Source organism: Podarcis cretensis, assembly GCF_951804945.1.
Source record: "Podarcis cretensis genome assembly, chromosome: 10".
Taxonomy (NCBI): domain Eukaryota; kingdom Metazoa; phylum Chordata; class Lepidosauria; order Squamata; family Lacertidae; genus Podarcis; species Podarcis cretensis.
In genome coordinates, this window is record NC_137179.1 from 42,048,337 (window position 1) to 42,072,906 (window position 24,570).

General features: G+C 42.8%; 2 protein-coding genes and 1 long non-coding RNA gene across 3 annotated transcripts in view; 1 reads left to right on the forward strand and 2 right to left on the reverse strand.

Annotated features, from left to right (window-relative positions):
- Window positions 1-7,379, reverse strand: part of OTOGL (otogelin like) — an 82,161-nt gene extending 74,782 nt beyond the window's left edge. The window contains exons 1-3 of the mRNA XM_079992039.1: window positions 7,295-7,379; window positions 6,181-6,220; window positions 4,365-4,525 (exon numbers count right to left, since the gene is read on the reverse strand). Of these exons, the coding sequence (XP_079848165.1) occupies window positions 4,365-4,525; window positions 6,181-6,220; window positions 7,295-7,373 (280 nt within the window). The 5' untranslated portion in view covers window positions 7,374-7,379. The remainder of the gene's footprint in view (window positions 1-4,364; window positions 4,526-6,180; window positions 6,221-7,294) is intronic.
- Window positions 7,380-12,970: 5,591 nt separating this feature from the next.
- Window positions 12,971-16,737, reverse strand: RPS16 (ribosomal protein S16). The gene is made up of 6 exons (XM_079991864.1): window positions 16,639-16,737; window positions 16,476-16,528; window positions 15,223-15,324; window positions 13,819-13,915; window positions 13,351-13,398; window positions 12,971-13,168 (listed from the first exon to the last, which is right to left on the reverse strand). The coding sequence occupies exons 2-6, from the start codon at window positions 16,521-16,523 to the stop codon at window positions 13,023-13,025; spliced, it is 441 nt and encodes a 146-aa protein (XP_079847990.1). The 5' UTR covers window positions 16,524-16,528; window positions 16,639-16,737; the 3' UTR covers window positions 12,971-13,022.
- A 116-nt stretch (window positions 16,738-16,853) lies between these two features.
- Window positions 16,854-24,570, forward strand: part of LOC307224754 — a 29,088-nt gene continuing 21,371 nt past the window's right edge. The window contains exons 1-2 of the long non-coding RNA XR_013842725.1: window positions 16,854-17,057; window positions 20,325-20,393. This is a non-coding gene — a long non-coding RNA (uncharacterized lncRNA). The remainder of the gene's footprint in view (window positions 17,058-20,324; window positions 20,394-24,570) is intronic.

The window sequence follows — 24,570 nt, forward strand, 5'->3', positions numbered from 1 at the left end:
AAGACATAAAGCCCAAATTATTTTTTTCTTTGATACAGTGGTACCTCAGGTTACATACGCTTCAGGTTACAGACTCCGCTAACCCAGAAATAATGCTTCAGGTTAAGAACTTTGCTTCAGGATGAGAACAGAAATTGTGCTCCGGCAGCATTAAAAGGATCACCCCATATTGGCTTGCCATACATCAGGAAAATTCCTGACATGTCCTGATTTTTGGATGTAAAAATAGCCTTAGGGGGAAATGTGGCTGAACTGACAAAATGTCAGGGAAAACCTGGATGGTACAATGCAGCCCAGGTATTAGAATTTCTTACAGACATTGCTAAACTACAACTTGGGAATAAACACCACTGAAGCTAATAGGATGCACTTTTGAGTAAGCACATGTAGAATGCAGTGTATGAGTGTGAAATGGGAAAACCCTTGTTCAAATCTTTCTCAAGCAGGGATTCACATGGTAGCCTTAAAGTATTCCACTTTTCTCTCAGCTTCAGTGCCCGTCTCCAAAATCCCCATCATAATGGTGGAAATAGTACTGGCATACATTACAGGGCAGTTGTAATCGTCACTGGGATGCTAGTGACTGCTGATGTTTTTGGATGGTGCCATGGCCTCTTTGGTGAAGATACTGAGATACTGGACACTTGAAATACACTATAAAATCTCAGGTTGTTACACATTAAATAAGGAATTTAAGAGTGCATTTAGCCATTTGATTCCATTTATGAACTACTTCCCATAAAAATATCTTGAAGCAATCATACAGTAATGACCGCTCCCCGCCTAAAACGGGGGGCGCCCTTTGCGTGGACACGCGCAGCCCCTAGATCTGGAGCGGCTCCAACAGCATAGGCTTGGCTTTGCCTTCCCTCAGGTGGGATACCTGGAGGTCTCCGCCTACCTCAGTCAGTTGTCCAATCCCACCTGGAGGAAGTGTTGCCAAGGAGACCAGGCCAGGTAGGGGAGGGATTACCTGCCCACACAATAGAGGGAGGATCTTACCTGGGAATCCTCACTTGGCTCCAGAGCTTCTCCCACCCTACCCACCCTCAGTTAATGTCTTCTTTTGCAGGTTAACTTTTCTTCACAGGTATGCGGGTGCTGCTACGTTAAGGTCGCTGTTAAAGGGCCGGAAAGGAATTTCCCTGCATTGGCAGGTTTTGCCTTTCCCGTAGCAAAACGTCACAACTTTGGCGGTATCAGGCCTTGGGCGGAATCCTTTAGTCCATCTTCCTCTTTGCGGCGGCAATACCGGGGTTCCCCGTTAAAGGGGTTTCTGAAGGGAGGCTTTGACCGTACGCCGAAAGGTCATCATTGCTCTCCCCTGCGGTGGCGGCATAACGGGGGCGGCTATCTCTGCTTGAACATATGTTCTCCAGAGCTGGCCCATCCCCCCCCACACACACACACTGGATAACCCTGATGCTCCCTAGGTCCCCGGCTGGGGACTGGGGAGGGAGAACGCCCAATGCCTGAGCCAAGGTCTACCCACATTTGAAATTTAATAAAGTTGTGGCCAATTTAATCCCATAGCATGTTGTCTTGAGTCGTTATTCCACATGTCGGGGGGGGACTGCGCGGGATCTGGGGACTCCGCCTGTCCACGCAAAAACATCAGTAATTGAAAACAATTTTAGAATTCTATGTATAACAACAGTTTTTATTTTAAAAAATCATATGTAAAAACAATTTCAAATTCAATATGGAAGCATAGTAGATTACCAACTGTTGATGCCCTCCACCCATGAAATATTGGCTTGGTCAGGGAGCAGGAGAAACACAGTAAATACTTAAACAATGAAAAGTCTTTTTCAGTGCATGGTGAGGACAAAGAGGTTGCAGCAACTAATGTATAGAATTGTTGCTATGTTTGCTGGATCCATGATTTTGGCCAATGGTTTCACAGGACCGCTTTCAATCCTCTATGTAATAATGTAATAAACTCTAGAAAATCAAATAGTATATCAGCATTCATGATTAAAATTACTGGCAATGATTATTGTATGGAACGTTTCACAAATGTCTTTTCAAAGAGGCATCATAGTAATGATATGGTACTGACCTCCTGATGAATTCTGAGCCTGAGAAAAGGCCTCATGTATGTGAGCCCCAGAAGAAACTGCAGCAGTCTAAGACGGAAAGACAAAGACAAAAGCAAATCGTGCTAGTTTAATTAAAGCCCTTGGAAGTACAAAACCAATGTTTCTGATAATGGTGCAAAAGAAAATTATGACAATTAAACTAAATTATCCTGAATTTGCACTCAAGCCAAAAAGCCTTGATAACTCAAACACTAGATATGTTGCACAAACAGCAAGCTAACAGACGTGGGCACTACTTAAAATTCATATAAGTCATACATTACAATTTTAACTGCATTCCATATCTGAAATGTACAGTTTAAATGTACTGCCATATTGTGTCATTTGTTTCTACCACTGATGTTTCTTAAAAGCCACCAGACTGCAGTTAACACATTCACCAAAGGTGGGAAAGTTGTATTTCTAGCGAAGCAGGAGATGTACACCAGTACACATGTGAAGCAGGTGATATGCACATATAGATTATGGACACTGTGCAATTCTTCCCTTACTTTTTTGATCATATGGGTTGGTTCTTTGCACATAAAGCTGCTCCCATGATGGGACAACCTTCCTTTCTTAGAGAATTTGCTTGTTAATTGTGGTAGGTGTTTCCTCACCGGGAGTTAATGTTAAAACTGTAGATGTTTCTTTAGGGTGTTTTGAATGGGAGATGCTCTTTCGGCAAATTTAGGTTAATAGCACTGGTCCTGGGATATCCCACTGCTCAGGAAAATGGAAGCACATAACAATGCCATTAACGATGAGATGACCTTTTATTTGAGAGAAACTAACTTGATATGCCTGAACTAAAACAGAGGAAGCTGCAGAAACATTCTTAACTCTAATAATAATAATAATAATGGTAAATGACCCTTGGATGGTTAGGTCCAGTCAAAGGCTGCGGCGCTCATCTCGCTTCCAGGCCGAGGGAGCCGGCATTTGTCCACAGACAGCTTTCCAGGTCATGTGGCCAGCATCACTAAACCGCTTCTGGCACAACGGAACAGCGTGATGGAAACCAGAGCACATGGAAATGCCATTTACCTTCCCGTCACAGCAGTACCTATTCATCTACTTGCACTGGCGTGCTTTTGAACTGCTAGGTCAGCAGAAGCTGGGACAGAGCAACAGGAGCTCACCCCGCTGTGGGGATCCAAACCACCCACTTTCTGATTGGCAAGCCCAAGAGGCTCAGTGGTATGTATCGAAACAGCAACTGAAGGCATCCCAATAGTCAAAATAGCATCTTGGAGCAAGGACGGAGGCCTTGGAACAGCAAAGGCATTTGGTTGAAACGAACATGGAGCAGCGAACCCAGCAGCAAATTAAGACAACAAAGCAGCTTAATGAGCATCTTAAGGCAAGTCTGAAGGAGGATCTCAGAACTGGCATGAATGTCTCCCAAGTGTAAGGTCTGGACTCTCAGTGCTGGGACCTGAAAGGCCTCCTTGTTCAACAGGTATTGGTTCAGAGCTGACCCAAAAACCCAGTTCTCTACTCCAGTCCCATCTAAAAAAACTGTGCATTAGGGATGGGGAATATTTTCTGCCAGGGGAACATTTTCCCTTCTGGGCAACCTTCCCACGGTCACATTGCACTAGTGGACAGGGTTAGAGGCAAAAGTGGGTACAGCAATTAATATAAAATTTATCTTAGTGCAGTAGGCTGGTTTCAATGCACACAGACACACCTCTCTACCCTCCATCCAGAGCAGCTGGGTGAAATCATTTTGGGGTCTAATGCATGGGCACCAAGGGGTGTGGCCTGGGAAGAGTTCCAAGGACCAGGTACTGAAACCTGGAGGGCTGCATTTGGTCCCAGGCCAGAGGCTCCCCAACCCTGCTGTACATTAAAACCGACATTGAAACTGGTATATTAGAAAACTAGTCTGCGGAGATCTCCAGTGTAGTGAGGCACTGAAGCAGGGAGAGCACTTTTCACAAGTAAGCAACTCTGTCCTGGGAACCTATTGTAGAGCGGAGCAGAAGCTGTCACAATAACAGCACCGTCTGAAAAACAGCTCATCTACTGTTTCGTGATCTTGCCTTTTGCCAAGCACTAGCAAAATTCCCAGTCTCTTTGTTTGCTCTCACAAAAGAGATAACAGTGAAATACACCCCCTACCTCGCTTGATGTGCGTCACTTGGTTTGTTGGGGTGGTTAATTCAAGAAGTGATTTGCAAAGAATGAATGAATGGCTGAATGTAGGTTTGCATTTTGAGAATTGCAGGAAAACAGGTATGGAAAAGCAACTCCTCCTCATCCCTGCCTTGCTATTACCATTTCCATTCTGCTGCACAAAGGCTTCATTGTAGGGATAGCAAGCTCCCCTTGTAGGCTGATGGGTGAGAGTGTGTGGGTTTTTCTTTTCTCCCTTTGAGGTATAACCTACCTCAGCTGCTAAGAGATCTCTTTTCTGACGAATTGCATTAAATTCATTCCTGGAAGAAAACAAAAAGAATCTTGTATAATCAAAGGTCTCGAAGCAACCTGAATCTGCAGGCTCCCAGGAGAGAGGTGTTTCTCTTTGATTTCTCTCATTTTATCAAAGACACCTTTCTTGAGTTAATTCTTCTTTTATTTCCCCCTTTTTAAAGTTCATGTTCAACATTCGTCCTCTCTTTTTCTTCTCTCAGATGACAAAATACAAGAGGAACCCCCCCTTTTTTTTATTTGCCTTTCAAAGTGAACAAGAGCTTCATTAAATTCCACAATCCAAACTGCTGAGTATGCATAGATTTAGGTCAGTGGTCCTACAGGCAGTTTTTAACAAAGAAATATGCTGCCAATTGAATAAGTCAGTGAGAGTTGAAGGGTGCTCCATAGGCCTTCCAGTCCAAACTCTTGCTTCATGCAGGAAGACTTCAGCAAAGCTAAAATGGTTATCTAGCCTCTGCTTGAGGATGCAGTGAGGTAGAGCACCCATCCAGTCAGACAGGTAATTGATTCAGGTATCTGTTGAGGATGCTCTGCCTTGAGCAAGGGGTGTTCCTCCCCACTTTGCCTTTTTATGAAACTGGTAATTGAAATGATGTGATACCAAGATCTCAGTCTTTTTTGTACTGTTTTAGTGTTGTTAGCCGCCCTGAGCCCGGCTTCGGCTGGGGAGGGCAGGATATAAATAAAATTATTATTTATTATTATTATTATTATTATTATTATTATTATTATTATTTTACGGAATACTGTAGGAGAGCAAATGGTGACACACTCAAGTGCTTTTCAAGGTCAGGTTAATTTTTTTCTTTTCCCCCACCTTCATTCTGAATAACGCATTATAATTACACCTCACTTGTTTATCTTCCCTGACTTGCAACTGAAATTGCCACCAAAGCAGTGTCAGTTCAATTGTTAAATATAATTTAAATATAATTTAGCTACTACTGTCTGGGCTATCACCTATGGCAACAGCTACACACAGAAATTAAAATTAATGGACTCTAAGGATAGTTTTAAGAACCAAAATAACTACCTCTGCTTTCAAGAACATAAGCAGTTATCAGGTAAATTATTCTTACTAGGCGCTTCATCCTCTGGATGGCCTTCCTTATTTAAGAGCATCCCATTTAATTGGGGGGTAATGTGTCCTATATTGCTGCATGCAAATAATTTGACAAGAGATTACGCGCTACATTTGGGGGGGAGTATTGTGTTTAAGTCTACAAAATAGTGTATCTTTCTACTCAAAGAGAATCCTAACTAAACTGAAATAATTGAAATATGTTGACTTTATACTTCCACCACACCCATGCAAGTAGCATATTATAATTGGTAGTTCAGATAAACATTTTCAAATATTTCTTTTCCGTTCCAAGCACCATGTAACACAGTCAAAAGCACTTTTTCCCCAAGCTTGCCTTATATTCAATTACCGCAGTTACAAAACAGGCATATTTCATTACCAACAAAATGCCTTTGGGTGACATTTTGCCTGCTAATGCTTTGAAAATCAGTTAAGTCACCATGGGGGGGGGAGTTTAATACATACTTGCTTAATTATACTTTTTATTTCATATACTTTCGATGCATCAGAGTCATGCTATACACTGTGATTGAATGGACTATTATATCCTGCAAATGATGAATGCAGACTCACCTTGGAGCTCTTTTCAGAAGAGACAATTCACAGAGGGATCCTGTTAGATAAAAAAAGGCAGAAAGTCTCTCACTCTTCCCCCTTGTATCTGCTCTAGACTGAGCTCAGAAGATTATGATGAATCTGAGTTCAGTTTTAAAAACAAGGATGAGTTGTACTCTTTCAGAAATGATTAACAGGATTTTCAGCTAAGATACATCCAGACAAAGGTAGAATATAGACTTTTTATGAGTGGCAGAAGCCTGTTATTTTAAAACACTGAAGCGTTTGGGAACTCAGAATTTGTGGCTTTCGACACATGAAGAAAACTGCATGCACAGCACAATCTAAACTGTGTTTACTGAGAGATAAGTCACAGCGTGAATTACATACAAGTAGGTATGCTTTGGATGACAGGCATATGAAATATAAGGCTTAAGTGGAAGTCCTGCAATGATTCCTATGCAATCCTTCCAGGATCAGGTTCACTGACATTAAATATGAGAGTCCTGACTTGGCAAAATGGACTCTTTAGCACCCTTTTTAGATAACACACAGATCCATCTGTTTCAGTCCGTATTTACTGCATGACAAACTGTTATTTATGCATTTTAAGTTTTGCCATAAAGCCATAATGTCTCAAACAACTCCCCAAACTCTCCAGAACTTCTGTTATTAGCATGTGAGATAAAAAGCCAGCTAAGAAATACTTCATCAGTTAAATGTGTGTTTTTTTAGCATTTCAACACTCTGAAGGAAAAGCAGAACTCCAGAAGAAAACTGTAAGTTACTTGGAAGGGAAATAAATTTGTCATCCAATTCTATGCACACTTTATTGGAAACAAGCCCCGTCGCATACAGTTGGATTGGCTTCCAAGTTAACACGCACAGCATTGCATTGTTAGCTGTTTTAAACCAAAATCCCTCAATTTAGACCACAACTTTTTTAACCGCATCAAAGTTGCTTTTGTTTTCAATATACCTGAGATAAAGAATACACCTTATTCGGTAACAGAAATAGGTTTTTATTCTTTTGCAAGAAAGGGGGGGAAGCAACCAACTGTATTTTATTTCTTAGAGCTTTTATCAATTATTTGTAGTAAAAAAACACACCAAGCAAACGAACAAAACTTACCTTCCAAGGAAAACAGCAGAAAATGAACCCAAAATATGTCCCACGGTATCATGAAATTGACTTTTCTCACAATGTTCATTTCAAGGTAACTTCTTAAGATGGAAAGTGTCCAGACTGGTGCCCTTAACTATGATGGCATCTTAAAAGTTAACGTCCTTCGCAGATCTTTTGTAAATTTGGTAAACTGAAATAAAAAGGGGGGAGGGGGAAGCAAAACGGAGCTTTCTTGCCACACTCACTTTTTTAGAGCTTTGGAAACGCAGCATGAGCTCTGGCTGGGTTTCTCTCATTAGTAATGCATGGTAGCTCCTTACCTGAGTCAGTATTAGTTACACGAGACCTGACGCTCCTACTCCTCTTTTGGACTGAATCAACCCTTTATAACGCTTGGGGACAGTGACACAGAAAGAAATCTTTCTGTGCCACATTACTTTGAGAGATCATTTTGCATCTGTCTGCTTTGAAGCCTTCACTGACCAAGAGTTCCTCACCCTCTCCATCTTACAACCACAACTTAAGAGTTCAAACATGCAGAAACGTTCGTCTTTGAAGCACATTTGTTTCAATAGCAATGATGTCAATTTGCATCAAGCAAGTATCCATTTGTAATGGGTTTAACCTGAATTTCTGAAACGTGACCGCAATCCTCTCTTACATCATGCATAGTCTACACAAATAAGCAACGCCATTCTGATGTGTGTAGGGCTCTCAAAGACGTCAGATAAGGAACCATATCAAGTGACAGAACAACCGTCTCTTGATCAGAATAGTTCAATAACTCTCATAAGAGATGCAAAGGAATGTGTTCCATTCAAGTGATGGGGCTAGGGGAACACTAGTCCCTGAGGAGATTTCACCCCTCCCATTCCAAGAATCTGCTGGTGTTCTCTGCTGATTCTCCAGATAGGAGGGGGCGGTTTCTGCTCACTACTTATTCCGCTCCAGCCTCACATCAAAGAGAGAGACTGTTAGAGAGTGTGTGTGTTATCTCTGTATAGATAAGGTTGCTGCTAAGAGCTGCAGACACTCAGTGCAGTTCAGCTTCTCCATTTAGCTCTGTATATAGTTTGTATAATAGTTGTAGATAGAATAAAAGTAGTTATTCTACAGAGCTGTTCTCCGAGTGGTTTATGCTCTGCTGTACTCTGCTGTGCAACAACTGTCTTTGGAAGTGAATCTGGTGCTCACAACTCTGAGTTGTGAGTCCACAGCACTTAGACCTGTTCCTGCAGAAGGTGGTCTCTGGAAGTGCTACCCCAGCTCGCCTGGCCCAGTCGGGGCTGAAGTGGATGAGTCCAGTTGGTGGCACTGGCTCAAGGGTGATGCTGACAGTCCCTGGTGTTGGAATCTTGTCAGAATGTCATGCAACAGGAGCATATCCCACCCCCACATCAACATGTTTGGATGTTAAGCTAAGGGAGGCCTGCTGGTAGGTCTGCCACCCTTCCTGGTTCAATGAAAACATAAAAGGATCTTGCTTGTGGTTGACCCCAGGCAGAGGCGCCATCTTCTCAAGAAGACTGAGGGGGCCTGAGATGATCTCCTGACATCACTCCTGTGATGTTGCGAGGAGGCAGGGGGCAGAGCCGAATGCCCTCTGAACATTGAGGGGGTCCGGCCCCCTCCAAAAAAAACATTGTGGGGTCCAAAAGTGCATTGGCCCCTCTGAGCTGACGTGTCGGACCCCAGGTTGTACAACTTGCACCATCACAGTATGCTTTTTGACAACTGATCAAGACACATTTCTTTGCCCAAGCCTTTGATGGAGTTTTCTCTTCCCTCCTCACTGCTGTGCTTGTATTCTAATAATGATTGGTGTCGTGGTTTTACTTATTTTAATACACACTGTACTTGTTTTCATTGCGATATTTTTTGTAATTCAACCGGGGGCCATTTTGGTAAAACGCAAGCTTTGAAGTATAAATAAACAAGCAAAATGATCTGACAAGGACAGGGTTATATCACCAGACTTCCTGTATTTAGCAAGTATTTCAGAAGAGAACATGGGCAAGTTCTTTACCTGAAGGGATGTGAAAACAGCAACCACAGCCTCAATAATGATTAGTATTTCCAGCTGTAATCCCACTCTGGCTCTTCTTGATTGCATCATGCAAATCCTTCCACATGGTCAAAAAGTGTGCTCGGTCATTAAAGGTAAAGGTACCCCTGCCCGTACGGGCCAGTCTTGACAGACTCTGGGGTTGTGCGCCCATCTCACTTAAGAGGCCAGGGGCCAGCGCTGTCCGGAGACACTTCCGGGTCACGTGGCCAGCGTGACATTGCTGCTCTGGCCAGAGCCAGAGCCAGAGCCGCACACGGAAACGCCGTTTACCTTCCCGCCGGTAAGCGGTCCCTATTTATCTACTTGCACCCGGAGGTGCTTTCGAACTGCTAGGTTGGCAGGCGCTGGGACCGAGCAGCGGGAGCGCACCCCGCCGCAGGGATTCGAACCGCCGACCTTTCGATCGGCAAGCCCTAGGCGCTGAGGCTTTAACCCACAGCGCCACCTGCGTCCCCGTGCTCGGTCATTAGAGGGAGCTAAATGTAACATGTTGACGCTAATATTATTTAAAAGCTTATAAGCTTATTGTTGCTGTGGATTTACACAAAGCCATTGTGGCCCTCCGCATTTTGGGTAGCAAGTAAGTGTTCAGTTGAGATAATGCCGTGGTTGTGTAATACTATGTAGCGCTTTTACAGACAAGAAAGCCCAGTGAAAATACCAAAATACAGAGTATAACCACCACAACCTCTTCTGCTTCATGCCTCTCCCCTATGGGTTCATCAACATTAATGCTCAAAGAGAACAAGGAATTAATTGTGTTTGCAGTCCTAGTTACCAGGGCTGTGACACCCATCTGGACAAATCCTGAAATGAGTTGGATTCAACTGGGATTCTTCCAGACTGGTGAAAGTCCACTCCGAGTGATCTGGACTTGTCAAAAGCAGGGGAGCAATCAGGTTATGAGGAAGAGTAAGACTGATGCAGGAAGTTTCACGCACATCATCTCTCCCCACCCCACCACTTGCTGCCTGCAAGGCCCACACTTCAGAGCCAAAGTCAGGCTGGGGCCACAGCAATCCTGCTTGAAATGGGTCCCAAACCAAACAAGGAATGCCTACTAAATACTATGGGACGCGGGTGGCGCTGTGGGTTAAACCACTCCCGTTGCTTGGTCCCTGCTCCTGCCAACCTAGCAGTTTGAAAGCACATCAAAGTACAAGCAGGAAATAAAACGGCATTTCCATGCGCTGCGCTGGTTCACCAGAAGTGGCTTAATCATGCTGGCCACATGACCCGGAAGCTGTACGCCGGCTCCCTCGGCCAATAAAGCGAGATGAGCGCCGCAACCCCAGAGTTGGCCACGACTGGACCTAATGGTCAGGAGTCCCTTTACCCTTACTAGATACCATATGAACTTAGTAACAAGGCAACGGCACAAAAGGGATGCTGCAGTCCTATATCCATTTACCTAAGAGAAAGCCCCATTAACTCAATAGGATTTGCTTCTAATTAGATGCAAAAGATTGTGCAATTTCCTTTTCAGAACTGAGGATACAAGATTATCAGTGACAGCCAGGAATGAATATATGCCTGCAAAATACAAGCTGGATTTACTAGTCATTTTGAACAATTGAAAACCATTTTTTCCTTCCATCTCTCACTTGTTACTGCTTGTTCTAGTAGCATACTGACTTATTGCTTCGGCCATCACCACCAACATTGGGATGGTGCACCATCTCTGATTTATTTATATTACGATCAATACAAACCTCAATTTTTAAAAATTAGGTTACCAATAAGAGAACAAAATCTGGTTGTCAATAATGAACAGCTCCCAGCAAATCCTGTAACATTCTAAAATATTCTATTAATGGAAAGCAGCACATCTCTGTCTCTATTAGATATTGACAAACAGAACATCCTCTACAAAAGAGAGGAATGAGAGATTTGAATTTCATTTTTTGTCTCTGAGTAGTGTGCTCGAAATCTGTTGTTGGGAATCACAAGTACAGAAAGTAGTGTTGCACTCAGGTCCTGCTTTCATGCTTCCCATGGCCATCTGGTTGGCCACTGAGTATTGGCCTAGAAGTGCCTTTGGCCTGATCCAGTTGGCTCTTGTGAGAACCTATTAACAGAATGGTAGTGTGCGTGGAAGGGGACACGGGTGGCGCTGTGGGTAAAACCACAGAGCCTAGGATTTGCTGATCAGGTCGGTGGTTCAAATCCCTGTGACGGGGTGAGCTCCCGTTGCTTGATCCCTGCTCTTGCCAAACTTGCAGTTTGAAAGCACGTCAAAGTTCAAGTAGATAAATAGGTACCGCTCCGGTGGGAAGGTAAACAGCATTTCTGTGTGCTGCTCTAGTTCGCCAGAAGTGGTCTAGTCATGCTGGTCACATGACTCAGCAGCAGTATGCTGGCTCCCTCGGCCAATAAAGCGAGACGAGCGCCACAACCCCAGTCAGCCACGACTGGACCTAATGGTCAGGGGTCCCTTTACCTTTACCTAGTGTGCATGGAAGGAAATTAGAGCAAAGGAAGTCAATGTGGTGCCCTCCAAACAAAACAGGGAATATTTGAAGACCCTAGGCCAGTTCTCTACCACTTAAAATTTCTGGAAGTCTCAGGACAAGGATTACAAATCTTTTTTTCAGCACTGGCATTATCAAAACCAGCACCTTATTATGAAACTCACAGGCATATGCCAGACACTGAGGAAGAACCCTGATGAATTTCTAGGATAAATTTAGTAGGCACATTATGAAAATAATAGGCTATAGAGCCTTACTAGCATGTTTATCTTGGCCTTGGTCAAAATGGTAATGATGCGTGGTTAGAAAATCTGCACTAGGCATTTCTATTTGATGCAGTGTGCATGAGCTGTTAGGATAACATTTAGAAAATTATCACTACTTTATTGCCAAGAACAACCTAGTATTGTCTTAAGTAACTGCTTTATTCCTCAGAGATGTCCATTGTGATATACACACTAGTGCTCCCTCAAAAACTATAGGTGCACAACTGTATGGGAAAAAGCAAATGTGCAGGCTTATCATGTGGGGCAACAGCAGCCATCTGTAATCAGAGCTCTGGGACTTCTAAGAGTCAAACACAATTTGTAGAGGCTAGTTTCCAATAACTTTGCTCCATCAGTTACCTATATAATGGGCAAGTCTTTTAAAAGAGGGCCCATGGAACGTGTGTACTCTGTATCCACAGGACCTCTTTTAAAGGACTCACCCTGTATAATCACACGGTGGAATTAATTCGACAACTGCAGTCTTATACACACTTTCCTGAGAAGAAATCTCTTAATGTATTGACTTTCATCCATGCAATTGCACCTCAAGACAACTAGTAGCAGCAACAGTGATGATATAACTTCTGCATTTACTTTTTGGTGCTTCTAAAATGCTCTACTTTGCTACTCAGACCCCTTACCAAATAATGGACAAGTGCCAGGAAAGAGGAGACATCCAGAAGCAATCACATCCACTGCTTCTTTTGTGATCCCTTTAAGTCCCTTGACCCATTAATATTCCCTGATCTCACAACAGGAGATCAGGGAATCTACACATTGGAGTTATATCCTGTAACTTCAACCAACTGATAAATTTTCTTCTTGAACACCCAAACATAGAGAATTGTGTAAAGTTTTCAGACAAACACAAGAATTCAGTTTTCTCCATCTTTATTTAAAAGACTGAACAAATGCATAGTTTTCTTTTAACGGTAAGACTTCTGGTAACGTGCACGAGCACCAGGTCCACCAAACTTCTTGGATTCACAACGACGAGGATCAGCAACCAAAAGGGTCCTATCGTACTGGATAAGGATATCCTTTATCTCCTTCTTGGAAGCTTCATCAACATCTTGGGAAAACAAAATAATACTTGCATTAGTCCTCAAAACATTCACTTATGTGCAATGCTGGATCTGGCTCAGAACAGTACAATTAAGTACCAATAATACTCTACAAACTGTCGCTCTACACAGCTGGTCTGAAGTTATGCATTTGTAAGAGACAAGAAAAAAGTTAAATGAAGCAACTTACATTTCTGGTAATAAGCCACCAGCGCTTTGGAAATAGACTGCCGAATTGCTGTAGAAGAAATCAACAATTAGCACTAGATACAATCTGGTTAGCAAGGTGAAATGCAGATCAGAGCACATAACTATGGGGTGACTGGGGATATTTAGGTAGTACCTCTGAGCTAATATGACTATGCACACATATTACATATACTTGTACACATCTACAGCAATACTATTCTGCACACTCCTGCTCTCTTTGGATCTGGGATCTCATGTATAAATTTGAGAGGGGAAAAAACCCAATACAAGAACTAGTTGGCAAATTTAATAGATGGGACTCTAGACCTATCAATATTCTTATAACATCTATAATTGTACGAAGGTGGATTTGAAATACTTATGAGCATTTTAGGAAGCGGCTAATATATGTAAACAAATGTCAGTTCTTTTTCAGCCCAAATGAACAAGTATTGCTTATAAGTCATACCGTATATTTGTGCTACGTGACCTCCACCCTTCACACGGACTCTGATGTCGACTCCTGCAAAGCGCTCCTTGCCCAAAAGGAGAACTGGTTCAAGCAGCTGGAGAAAGAAGTTATATAATTTATAAAAAGTTATAAAAAGAACCTTTAAGCACTCATGATCTCAGCACACTTTAATTAGCAGTACAACTACAAGTTCTGATGTAGCAATTACAAAAAAATTAGTAAGCCTGCTCTATGTCCATCCAATACATGTTTATCAAGCTGAACCTACTGTATGTAGGAAAGGAGAGTAGATCACTAACAGCACAATCCTATGCATGTCAACTCAAAAGTCCCACTGTGCTTGGTGTGACTTACTTCCAGCTAAATATGCACAGGGTTGCATCCCAGGGATACAGTAAGAATGATTGTGCTTTTAATTACTTCAGTGTATGACTGCATCACCGCCTAGAATGCAAATTATTTTTTTACTGTTCAATCTACCTGAAGCACCACTTCTCTCCATACATTCCTAGTCATTCTGTGAAATCTGCGAGAAAAAATTGCTAACCTGTCCCCTTTATGACATGTCTGGAAGCCACAAGAGATGAGGTATTTAGCACCTATACTGTAGTATCTGTGTATCTGACAAGTGTTTCCTGTGTTTAGTTTTAGACATCAGCTTAAAACATTTTTATTTACATCACCTTACCCTACCATGTGACCCAGTTATGTTGCTTTCATATTTGCCTATTTATGTTTTCACTGTTATGTGCACTGTTTTGAGACCATTTTTCATCTTGATTTAGTGGTATAAAATGTATGTATAAATACTTGTACCCTGTCCATCTGATTGGGTTGCCCCAGCCACTCTGACTAGATTTGATTATTTACCCAGATACCCACTTCAGTCCTACTTCTCCACTGCACTGCAAAAATACAGTACTGGTGGTCTAAACCAGAGTGGCCAACATGTGGCCATCCAGATGCTGTGAGGCTACTGTTCCCATAATCCCCAACCACAGGCCATGATGGCTGGGAAAGATGCGGAGTCCAACAACAACGAGAAAGCCTCATACTCCCCCCACCTCAGCTTTAAAAAAAAAAAGAGGCTTGTCTAGTATTCAATGGCACAGAAACACGCAACACTGCCCTATTTGCCTTCAAATTCTTGACACCCCCTTACCATAGTGATTTCCAAAGTATAACACTACCCCAAATGTTAAAGGGGCAGTCACACTGCAATGACTGTTAGGAAGCAGTGGTAGATGCCTTATTCACGCAGTCCACCCTCACAATAGGTAATTGCATAGCAAGACACTTTTATTTACTTGGGGGGGGGGGGGTTCAGTTAGTACTAGTATGCTAGGTGGTACCTCTATACAACAAGCATTTCATGATGCTAAAATGAAAGTAGAAACTTACTTTGTACTGCAGAGTTCTGGGCTCTATCATTTCCAGAGGCCTTCCATTCACCTTAATGAGGCCATTTCCTCTTTTGCAGTGAGCAACTGCAGTAGCAGTTTTCTAAAACAAGGTAGGGGAAAAACAAGAACAATTCTAACATACAGTATATAGTTGAGCAGCATTAATTGTATCTTTCCCATTCTAAAATATAATTATGAAGCAACCCCTATATACAGATCACTACTATTATTATTATTATTATTATTATTATTAAATTTATTATTATTATTACTACTAAAACCACTTTCAGTAGCTGTTAGATCTGGCTCATACTTCAGTGTAGCTTCTGCTATTTACATATATCTATAAAATCCTATCCTCATTTCTCATTATGCAATGTAAATCCTTTTAAAAGAAAAAACGCTGCAGAGATCAACACCACAAAATTGCTGGGAACCACAACTGATGAGAGTGCACTGTTGCATTCATGCCCTGCTTCCAATAGACATTTGCACAAGCTATTACAGGAACAGGATGTTGGGGCTATATTGGCCCTCATCCCAATTCAATACTCTTCTTTTTTTATGTTCTTATGGACAACTCCGGACTTCAGCACTGGTGGAGCAGTGGAGTGGCAAAGACCCACTATAAGAAAGCGAGGGTGTACTCCATGTCGCATGTGACCTTAATATATACCAAGGCTGGGGTAGGGCAGTTAACAATATAGAAAGGGGAAACGAATACTATTGACATAACATTAAGAATAATGCAAACTAATACGGAAAACTGAAGCAAACCAAAGCAGAAACAGCCCATTCAAATAGACAATAAAACAAAACTCGATTTTTTTTTTTAATTACACTGTAAGCTTTTCAGAAGGCAAAGGGAGGGAAATGTATTTGCCTGGCGCCTAAGTAAAAAAAAAGGGGGGAGGCTTACAAAAGCCACGTGGAGCAGGACCTCCCATCACCCCGCCAAGTTATGAGAAAACAAGACAGCTCGTCGGGAGGAGCAGGGGACGCTGAATCCAATTCGCCCTCCACTCAAGCAGCTGCAGTTACTTTATTTTTGGGCGGCGGGGAAAAAAGGGACAGTGAATTATGTGAGGGAGCCGAGGCGCGCTAGGGAAAGGCGCCTCCACCGCAGCAGCCGAGACTCACGGGGCAGAATGAACCGAGAAGATACCCGCTCCCTCCCTCCCTCCCCCGTGTACAGCCCAAGAGTCGCCAAGGCCCAACCACCACCAAGCCCCTCGGCCCCGCCAGCCTCACCTTCCTGCCGAAGACCTGCACGCTCTGGAGGGGTCCCTTAGCCGGCATGGCGCCTGAGGGAGGGGAGAAAAGCACAAAGAAACGGGCGAGTGAGAGACCAGCTCGCGAGACCCGCGTTAAACGCCGCGACCGGGAAAAGGCCGGAGCCCCACGGATCACCCACCTTGCCGTCAGCGAGAGCGGAAGAGAAAAGGAAGCGCGCGGGGCTTCCCAGGCCTATCTCGCAGGGGCAGGCTCGGTCGCGCGGGGCGTGACGTTGTTTCCGACGACGCCCCGCGCTGCCCGGCAGAGCTTCCGCTTTGGGCTCCCGTCGCCGTTGCCGCAGTTGCCTGAGGGAAATGGCGGCGCTTGCGGCTCTCTTGTTCGCAGGGGTTCCTCCGCGAGGGGCATTCCTGTGTGGAGAGAGAGAAGGTGGGGTGGGAGGAGGCAGTCAGGCGCATTCATGCTGCATAACGTTTAATAGGCACATTTCTCCGCACCTGATGTTGATGCTCGCGCTGCTGAGGCTGCGAACCCACCAACGGTTTAAAGCGAATTCGTCGCCCCCCCCCCGGCCTCCTCCTTCCAAAGACTTTGTTAAAGGTTGGTGGGCACTGGAACTCTTATGAAGAGTACTGTTCCCATCATTACTTGAGGGAAGGCTTCAGATATGCTTTATAAGGGTGTGTGCAGACTTACTCAACCCCGTCATCCTGTATTAGAAAAGCGGTCGTCATGGATACTCAGAAGACTTGAATACTATATGCTTTGCCCAGGCGTTTTATGGCAAGGTAGCAATTAGCTTTTTTTAAAAAAATCTCCTGATTACCCTATATCCTTCCTCCACAACGCAGAAAGTGTGGGAATAATGGCAACCATTCCATAACCATTGCTTATATTTCAAAATGAATTCCCTTTATTGCAGTGAGATCTACTTCCAAGTAAATCAGCCATTCTTATTCCTGTTTGCTCAGAAATAGGTTCCACAGTTTTGGTGGAACTCGGATAAGTAAGTGTAGGGCTGCCATATTTCAAAAAGTAAAATTCCTGACACCCTCCAAGTAGTTGAGTTCTTTTTGGGAACAAGCCCCAATTGCTGAGCTTTGGGGGGAAATCTCCCCCCAAAATAGTAATTTTAAGCTTTGGGTTCTGTTTCCCCTGCTTTTTCTGTCATGTTGCCATACACCCAGGTTTTCCCTGACACTGCTGATTTGGCAAAAAAAATCCCCTGATGCCTCCCAAAAACCAGGACATGTCAGGAATTTCCCTGACATATGGCAAGCCTAAGTAAATGCAATGTTAAGCACATAGAATAAGCAGAGGATAACACTGTTAGGAGCACACGCAAAATAATGCCCTTTCGCTCTGGATAAACTAATATTCTGTCACCTTTTAGTATCATGCTGTTCCCACTAACACCTCCAAAATTGGTATGACTAGACAAGGGAAGGAAAGTCCCTATAACTATGACTTGGGCTACAATCCTACACACTCTAGGAGCAAGCACCATTAAATTTACTTCTGAGTAGACATGCAAAGAATTGTGCTGTGAATTTAAAAGGGCCACTGAATATCTTTAAGGTGCAAGGGTTGAACTAAACCTATAGTTGTATCAGAAAACTGAACCAAGTTGCACCCATCCCGGCAACCACTGACTGAACAAAGTGCAGCTGCTGGTTCTATGCTATTTACCGTAGTTCTTGCATATTAATGTCATGCCACATAATGCAGCTTTGCAGTTGCATGGATGTAGGAATCTGATTCAGTTTGCAGTCCTATATCTGCTTGAGAGTAAGTACCATTGAACCCCATGAGATTTGATTCTGAGTTCATACATACAGGATTGCACTATCTCTACTTTTTTCATGGAAAACCTGAAAAAAGTAATGCTGGAACACAGAGGTTTAAAGCATGGACCTGTGTCTGGAAAAAGTGGGGCAAAAGTTAAGTGTGGACAAGCCCACTAGTGTTGATTGGTAATATTTTTCCAGCTCCAATCACAAAGATTATTCATACATGCTTTATTTAATAATTCTGTTAGATTGTTTTCTACTTGTTCCGTGGTCCAGCAACACCTTTCTTTTTTTTTTGTTCTTTGCAATTTATGCAATTGAGGGAATTGCACTGAATTCACTATAAGCAGTCAGGCATAATTGGAAGCTATAAAAACTTCCTATTTGCCCACAGTGCCATCATATTGACTTGTGGAAAATGGAAGCAGTTCCAGGCCAATCTAATGGATCCAATATGTATTTTGTTTCTGGTGCATAGCCCTTGCCACAGACTGAATCTATCAGTTGTAGTCAGTCCTGCTTCCCATATCCAGTCCAATTCACTTTCAGATAAAAAAGTTTTGTGGTATATATAACAATGGACATCTCTGAGGATTAAAGCCGTTAAATACAAATGTTATTAGAGTAAACAAATAATGCTGGGTTGAAAATACAGTGGTACCTCGGGTTACATACACCAGGTTACATAGACTTCAGGTTACAGACTCCGTTAACCCAGAAATATTGCTTCAGGTTAAGAACTTTGGTTCAGGATGAGAACAGAAATCGTGCAGCGATGGCGCAGCGTCAGCAGGAGGCCCCATTAGCTAAAGTGGTGCTTCAGGTTAAGAACAGTTTCAGGTTAAGAACGGACCTCCGGAATGAATTAAGTACTTAACCCGAGGTACCACTGTAATGGTTTCTAGGTAGGGCATGTATTTCTCCAAATTTTGTGGGCCTTTCTTCAAATTAAGAAATATTTTTCAGTTCATCCAAGGTTTGCCTTCTCTCTTACTGTTGTTACTCCACAAGTGATAAGAATAGAAGTATAAAAAGTTACTAGAAATTTTATTTATTAGAACTGGAAGCCTCCTGTTTTATAATTTTCCTTCTTCCCATATGATTCATGTTGACTAATTGGTTTTGCCAATGGCCAGAATTGGCATGCCACCTAGCGGTTATTTTAAACATTTTCTTATCACTGATAAGCATAACACAGGATAGGAATAATACCACTATAACTGTACCTTATTTGCCAGCGAGCTTTGAAGTAGAGGGAGATTTGAACATTCAAACCCTTATCTTGCCCTCAAGTTTCTGTTGTGGGGCTAATGAAAGTAGAAGATAATTCCTGCATTCACATTTTTATTTTCTTTGATATTGATGGATAAATAACAAATGCCTGAGATTTCAGGAGACCTACTATAGCAAAGCTTATGTTCCTTAGAAGGTAAAGTACTTCCACATTTGTTTTGTTATTAAATTTACATTGGACAAATGGACTGCATTGGTCATGACATCCATAACTCACAGATGGCATTCTCTCTCAACTGCATTCAGCATACATAATTTCCATATTAAATTTGTTCAGCATGAACATTGTAACCATTGCTGTGAACATGCGTCATCTCGTTCTTTCTTGCATATTTTATAAATGACATTCATGAACTACTTGGTATTTCAGTGAGCTGTGGAAAGTGTGAGTTCACTCTTTCTTGCCAACATGGACATTATAACTTGAGTATGCTTGGCTTTCTCAGTATATGTTGAGTCAATGAATGCATTATTAGGCGCCTCATATTTGGAGATATGCATCTTCAGTGTCATGACTTGAAATTAATGAGCCCTTCCAAGACAAAATTGGCTCTGTTTTCTCAATTTCAGCACTAAACTGATATCATCTTGTTACATAGAGGAAAATAAGTGTATTGTATCCTTCAAACAAAAACAAAACAGAATTGTGTAGATTATATTAGTTGTTGATTTTTCAGAAATGTTACTGCTGACTTGATTATTTTGTTCTCTTTGGTTCTTGTTTTCTCATTTTTGAATACATTTTTATTTAATTTTAAAACTATTTTACCTTGATTTTGTGCAGCTACCTCAGCTTATGCACCATGAGTTGGATCCAAAACCTTTGTTTCAGCAGAGACTCCCACAAACAGAGGTAGGAGACAATTTTCACGAATTCCTTCTTCACATTGCAGTACTCCAAATATTTTAAATACAGAAAACAGTGGGCAAGGTGGCATTGGGAGGCTGCAGGCAAGGTGCAGGGTGGCAGCTGCCCTCCCCCAAATCAAGTAATGAAATAAAAATGCTTAACTAACTGACCAATTGCGTCACAGATAACTTGGTTCTCCCCCCCCCCATAAAACCTGCCCCCCCTAAAATAAATCCTGGCTATGCCCATGGCTGAGGGGGAGGAAACAAAGCAAAACAAAACAAAACAAAACAAAACACCTCCTCTGTTTGTTGGTCTGCTGGATCAAAGTGTCTTACATTTGAAGAAAGGTTCCTCCCATGATCAGAAGCACAGCTTTTGGTCCAGCCATTAGTCTCCCATTTTACAGTCTCCCTACATGTTAACTTACAATTTAGACTTTGTTCAGACACACTTTACCTTGTATTTTCAGCCATAGTCCTCTATTCTTGTAAGGTTCGAGTTTGATACTGAAGTTGGGGACACCACACAGAAGTGTACACCTATCTGCTTTTATAGAAAGAATGACACATGGAAGCAGTGCTACACTGTGCATAGGAGGAACAAGGCTGATAGATGTAGAATGTAGTGAGGAACACAAGACTGAAGGCAGCTGGGCATTCCATGAGGTAACACACAAGTCAGCGAGACCAGCGACAGGACACGAGTGGGGTGGAGCAGCAGCAGGGCCTTTCTGATTGGGGTACTGCTGCCACTCGCTGGATGGGGCAAGGTGAGGTGGTTACACAGTTCAGAGAGATTTGGGTTTGTGGCAGCAGCCCCATAGATAGATATTCATTTGAGGGGCTGCTACATCCAACCTGCACCTCCCCCAGCCTCACTGCGAGCCTGCCTCATGCTGGCGACTGCTTTATTACCACCATAAAGGCACCACTGCCACTCTACACACACCCTCACGTGCCACTGCTGAGCAGGACTAAACCAGCAGTGTGATTAGATACACATATGACTGGGCTCTGTAACTTAAGCTTTAGAACGGATTGGTTGCCAGAATTAATAGTATAGTATTTCCATATACAGTAGAGCAAGTCTGTTGTGATATTTTCCTTCTCCAGTTTTATTATTGGTTTGAAAATGCATAGGATTGGGCTTACATGGTGGTTCAAGAGCCCAAAAGAAAACAGGTCCTCCAGGAAAGAACAGGACTAAGTCCTGTAATGACCAGTTTGCCCCTTTTCTTTCTGCAAGGCAGATACCAGCTCTTTTGCAGAGTTGTGACAAAAGACCAGTCAGAAACCTCTCCCCATCCAACCCCTGATACAGGAAGGGGAGTGATGCCACAGGAAGGATCTGGCAGAACATCAAGTGAGGCAACTCATGTCTTGCCATTCCCTGCCTGTTAACTAACACAGAGACTTTGCATTGCTATTGGGAATAGAAAGGCCAGCACTAAAAGCAGATTCCAAAACTGTAGCATTCCCATAATTACCACCACAGTGATTGGAGGGCACCTCCAAACTTTCACTATTTTGCAGGAGGAATTCAAGCGCATGCCACAATTTTAGGTTTGTGCAGTAAAAATAAATTAAACTGCACACACAAAAATCCACTTTAGAAAAGGGTCTGACTTTTTGCAGTTTAGAAAGTGACAGGGAAATGCATTGAAAAGTGCAGAATGAAGGAACAATTAAGGGAAAGATGTATGAACATCCCACAAGCCAATCGGGATGAATGCAGAGCAAATGCTCATTGTACAAACACTCAACAAAGCAATCAGAACATAAGTTCAATAAAGACTGGATACAATCTAATATTCATGTAAGCTTTAGGTAAGCATATCAGGATGAATACGCCATAAACAGGTTGTCTAGAGGGCCCCCAATTCTTATTGGAGCTTGTCAGTCCAAAACCCAGCTGTCCGGCAGCAGTCATCTATAAGCCTTTAGTTGAAATCTTTCTCCTTGTAATTTTGACTTTTTCTGCCTTTGATTACATGGCATATGACAGAAGGGGAAGATCAAGCAGAGGCCCAAGAGGCCCAGTTGTTTTCCTTAGAAACGGAAGCATCTGATCACCCTAGGAAAGGATAAATGCTTTTCTCACACATTTAAATGCTCTCAGAGGAGAGCTTGAATGTGAAACAGCTAATAGCAGCCTTATTGTCAAAAATATTCCTCAGCCTTATTGTCAAAAATATTGCACAGGTTCAATCAGTCATTGAAGTGAACTGGTTTTGTGTAAAAAGGCTTGAGACTAAACTGTATTATCTGTTCAGTTTTTTAATTGATCAATTACCAAGGTCTGTGATTTGACTTTCTATATGTCACTGAACAGCTATAATGTTCTGGCTAAGAAATCTGGCATTAGAGAGCCTTGCCTGCTCATACAGAACTGGCCCTTTTATCATCATGCTAGGCTTTGGCGAGGCAGTAAAAAAATAGTGTGGTAGCAATAAAGGTAAAGGTAAAGGACACCTGACAGTTAAGTCCAGTCGCAGACGACTCTGGGGTTGCGGTGATCATTTTGCTTTACAGGCCAAGGGAGCTGGCGTTTGTCTGCAGACAGCTTTCCGGGTCATGTGGCCAGCATGACTAAGCCACTTCTGGCTCAACGGAACACCGAAACTAGAGTAACGCACGGAAACGCCATTTACCTTCCCGCCAGAGTGGTACCTATTTATCTACTTGCACTTTTTTGGCGTGCTTTTGAACTGCTAGTTGGGCAGGAGCAGGAACCGAGCAACAGGAGCTCGCCCCGTCGCGGGGATTCAAACCACCGACCTTCTGATCAGCAAGCCCAAGAGGCTCAGTGGGTTTGACCACGGCGCCACCCACGTCCCTTGTGGTAGCGATACAATATTTAAATGTCCAATTTAAAAAATAGAAGACTACTGGAATAACCTGATGAATTCTTAGGTCCCAAAATATAATGGAGCTTATTAATGTATAGCAGAGGTTTGTGTGGTGCTTCGGTGGCTCTTTTTAATGATTAAGACAGGTGAGGAAAACCAGGTATGACCTCAGCTTCTTTTTAAGGCCTTTGGGTCTCTCCCTAGGCCATCCTGCACTACACCCTCCTTGTGTTTGCCTGCCTGAAATGGCCTATAATAATGCCTGTTCCTATAAGTGCTTTATTGGAGGGTGGAGAGACACTTATATGCAAAAGTGTGTGTGGAAACCTCTGCCCTTTTCATGGCTGGAATGTAGCCCATTGTGCAAACGTAAGAGTCCATCCCTCCATCCTCTGGCCCTGCCCATCACCGGCCACTGGCCCCTGGAATTTTCCCTATGAGGAAATGCGGCCCTCAGACTGATAATGATTCCCCACCCTTGTGTTAAATATACTGTAGGAACCACGCCCGAAAATCACATGAGAAATTCATATGAGGATGTTACACCTTTTTTCACATGGGGATGTTATACCAGCACAAATTAGTTTTTCAGAAGATTTGCATGGATCATGGCAACAGTAGTCCATCTTTGGGTGTGTCATCCTCTTGCCTGCTTTTTCAGAAACCAGTTTGGCAGTGCCAAGATGCCTCTTTGTTGACATGCTGCTCATTTCCAGCTGCCGTGACCCATGACAAGAAAAGGGCTAAATGAGTTGCTCCTTTTGATATGGGGTGTGTTTGACAACACACCTCTCTCCCTATTGCTCATACTTATCAGAGCTTTGTTGCTCAAAGCTGCTAGTTGCCTCTGTGCCTAGTTAAGCAACTTTATCATGTGTCATGAACCAACACACAGTGAGCAAACCGTTTTATAAAAATTACCTTGAGATACTTTGAAATGTTTGTATAACTGCATGCATGGCAGAAAATGGGTTATAAGGAAAGAAACCTGTAACCATAATTCAGCATACTAGATGTATAAGAAAAACATGCACCTCAATTTTAACAACCAGAAATTCTTGGATGACAGGTAATGTAGATCCTTTCCAGTCCAGGTTCAGGCCTGGCCACGGGGCTGAGCCTGCCTTGGTTGCCCTGATTGATTACTTTTACAGAGAGTGGGACAGGGAAGTGCAAACTTGCTCCTGCTTCTTGATCTCTCATCAGCTTTTGACCATGGTATCATCCTAAACTGGGAATAGGAATCGGGACCACTGTTTAACAGTGGTTCCAATCCTAGCTTTGGGACCAAATCCAGAGAGCAGCACTATAAGAGTGCTTCTCAGCCCT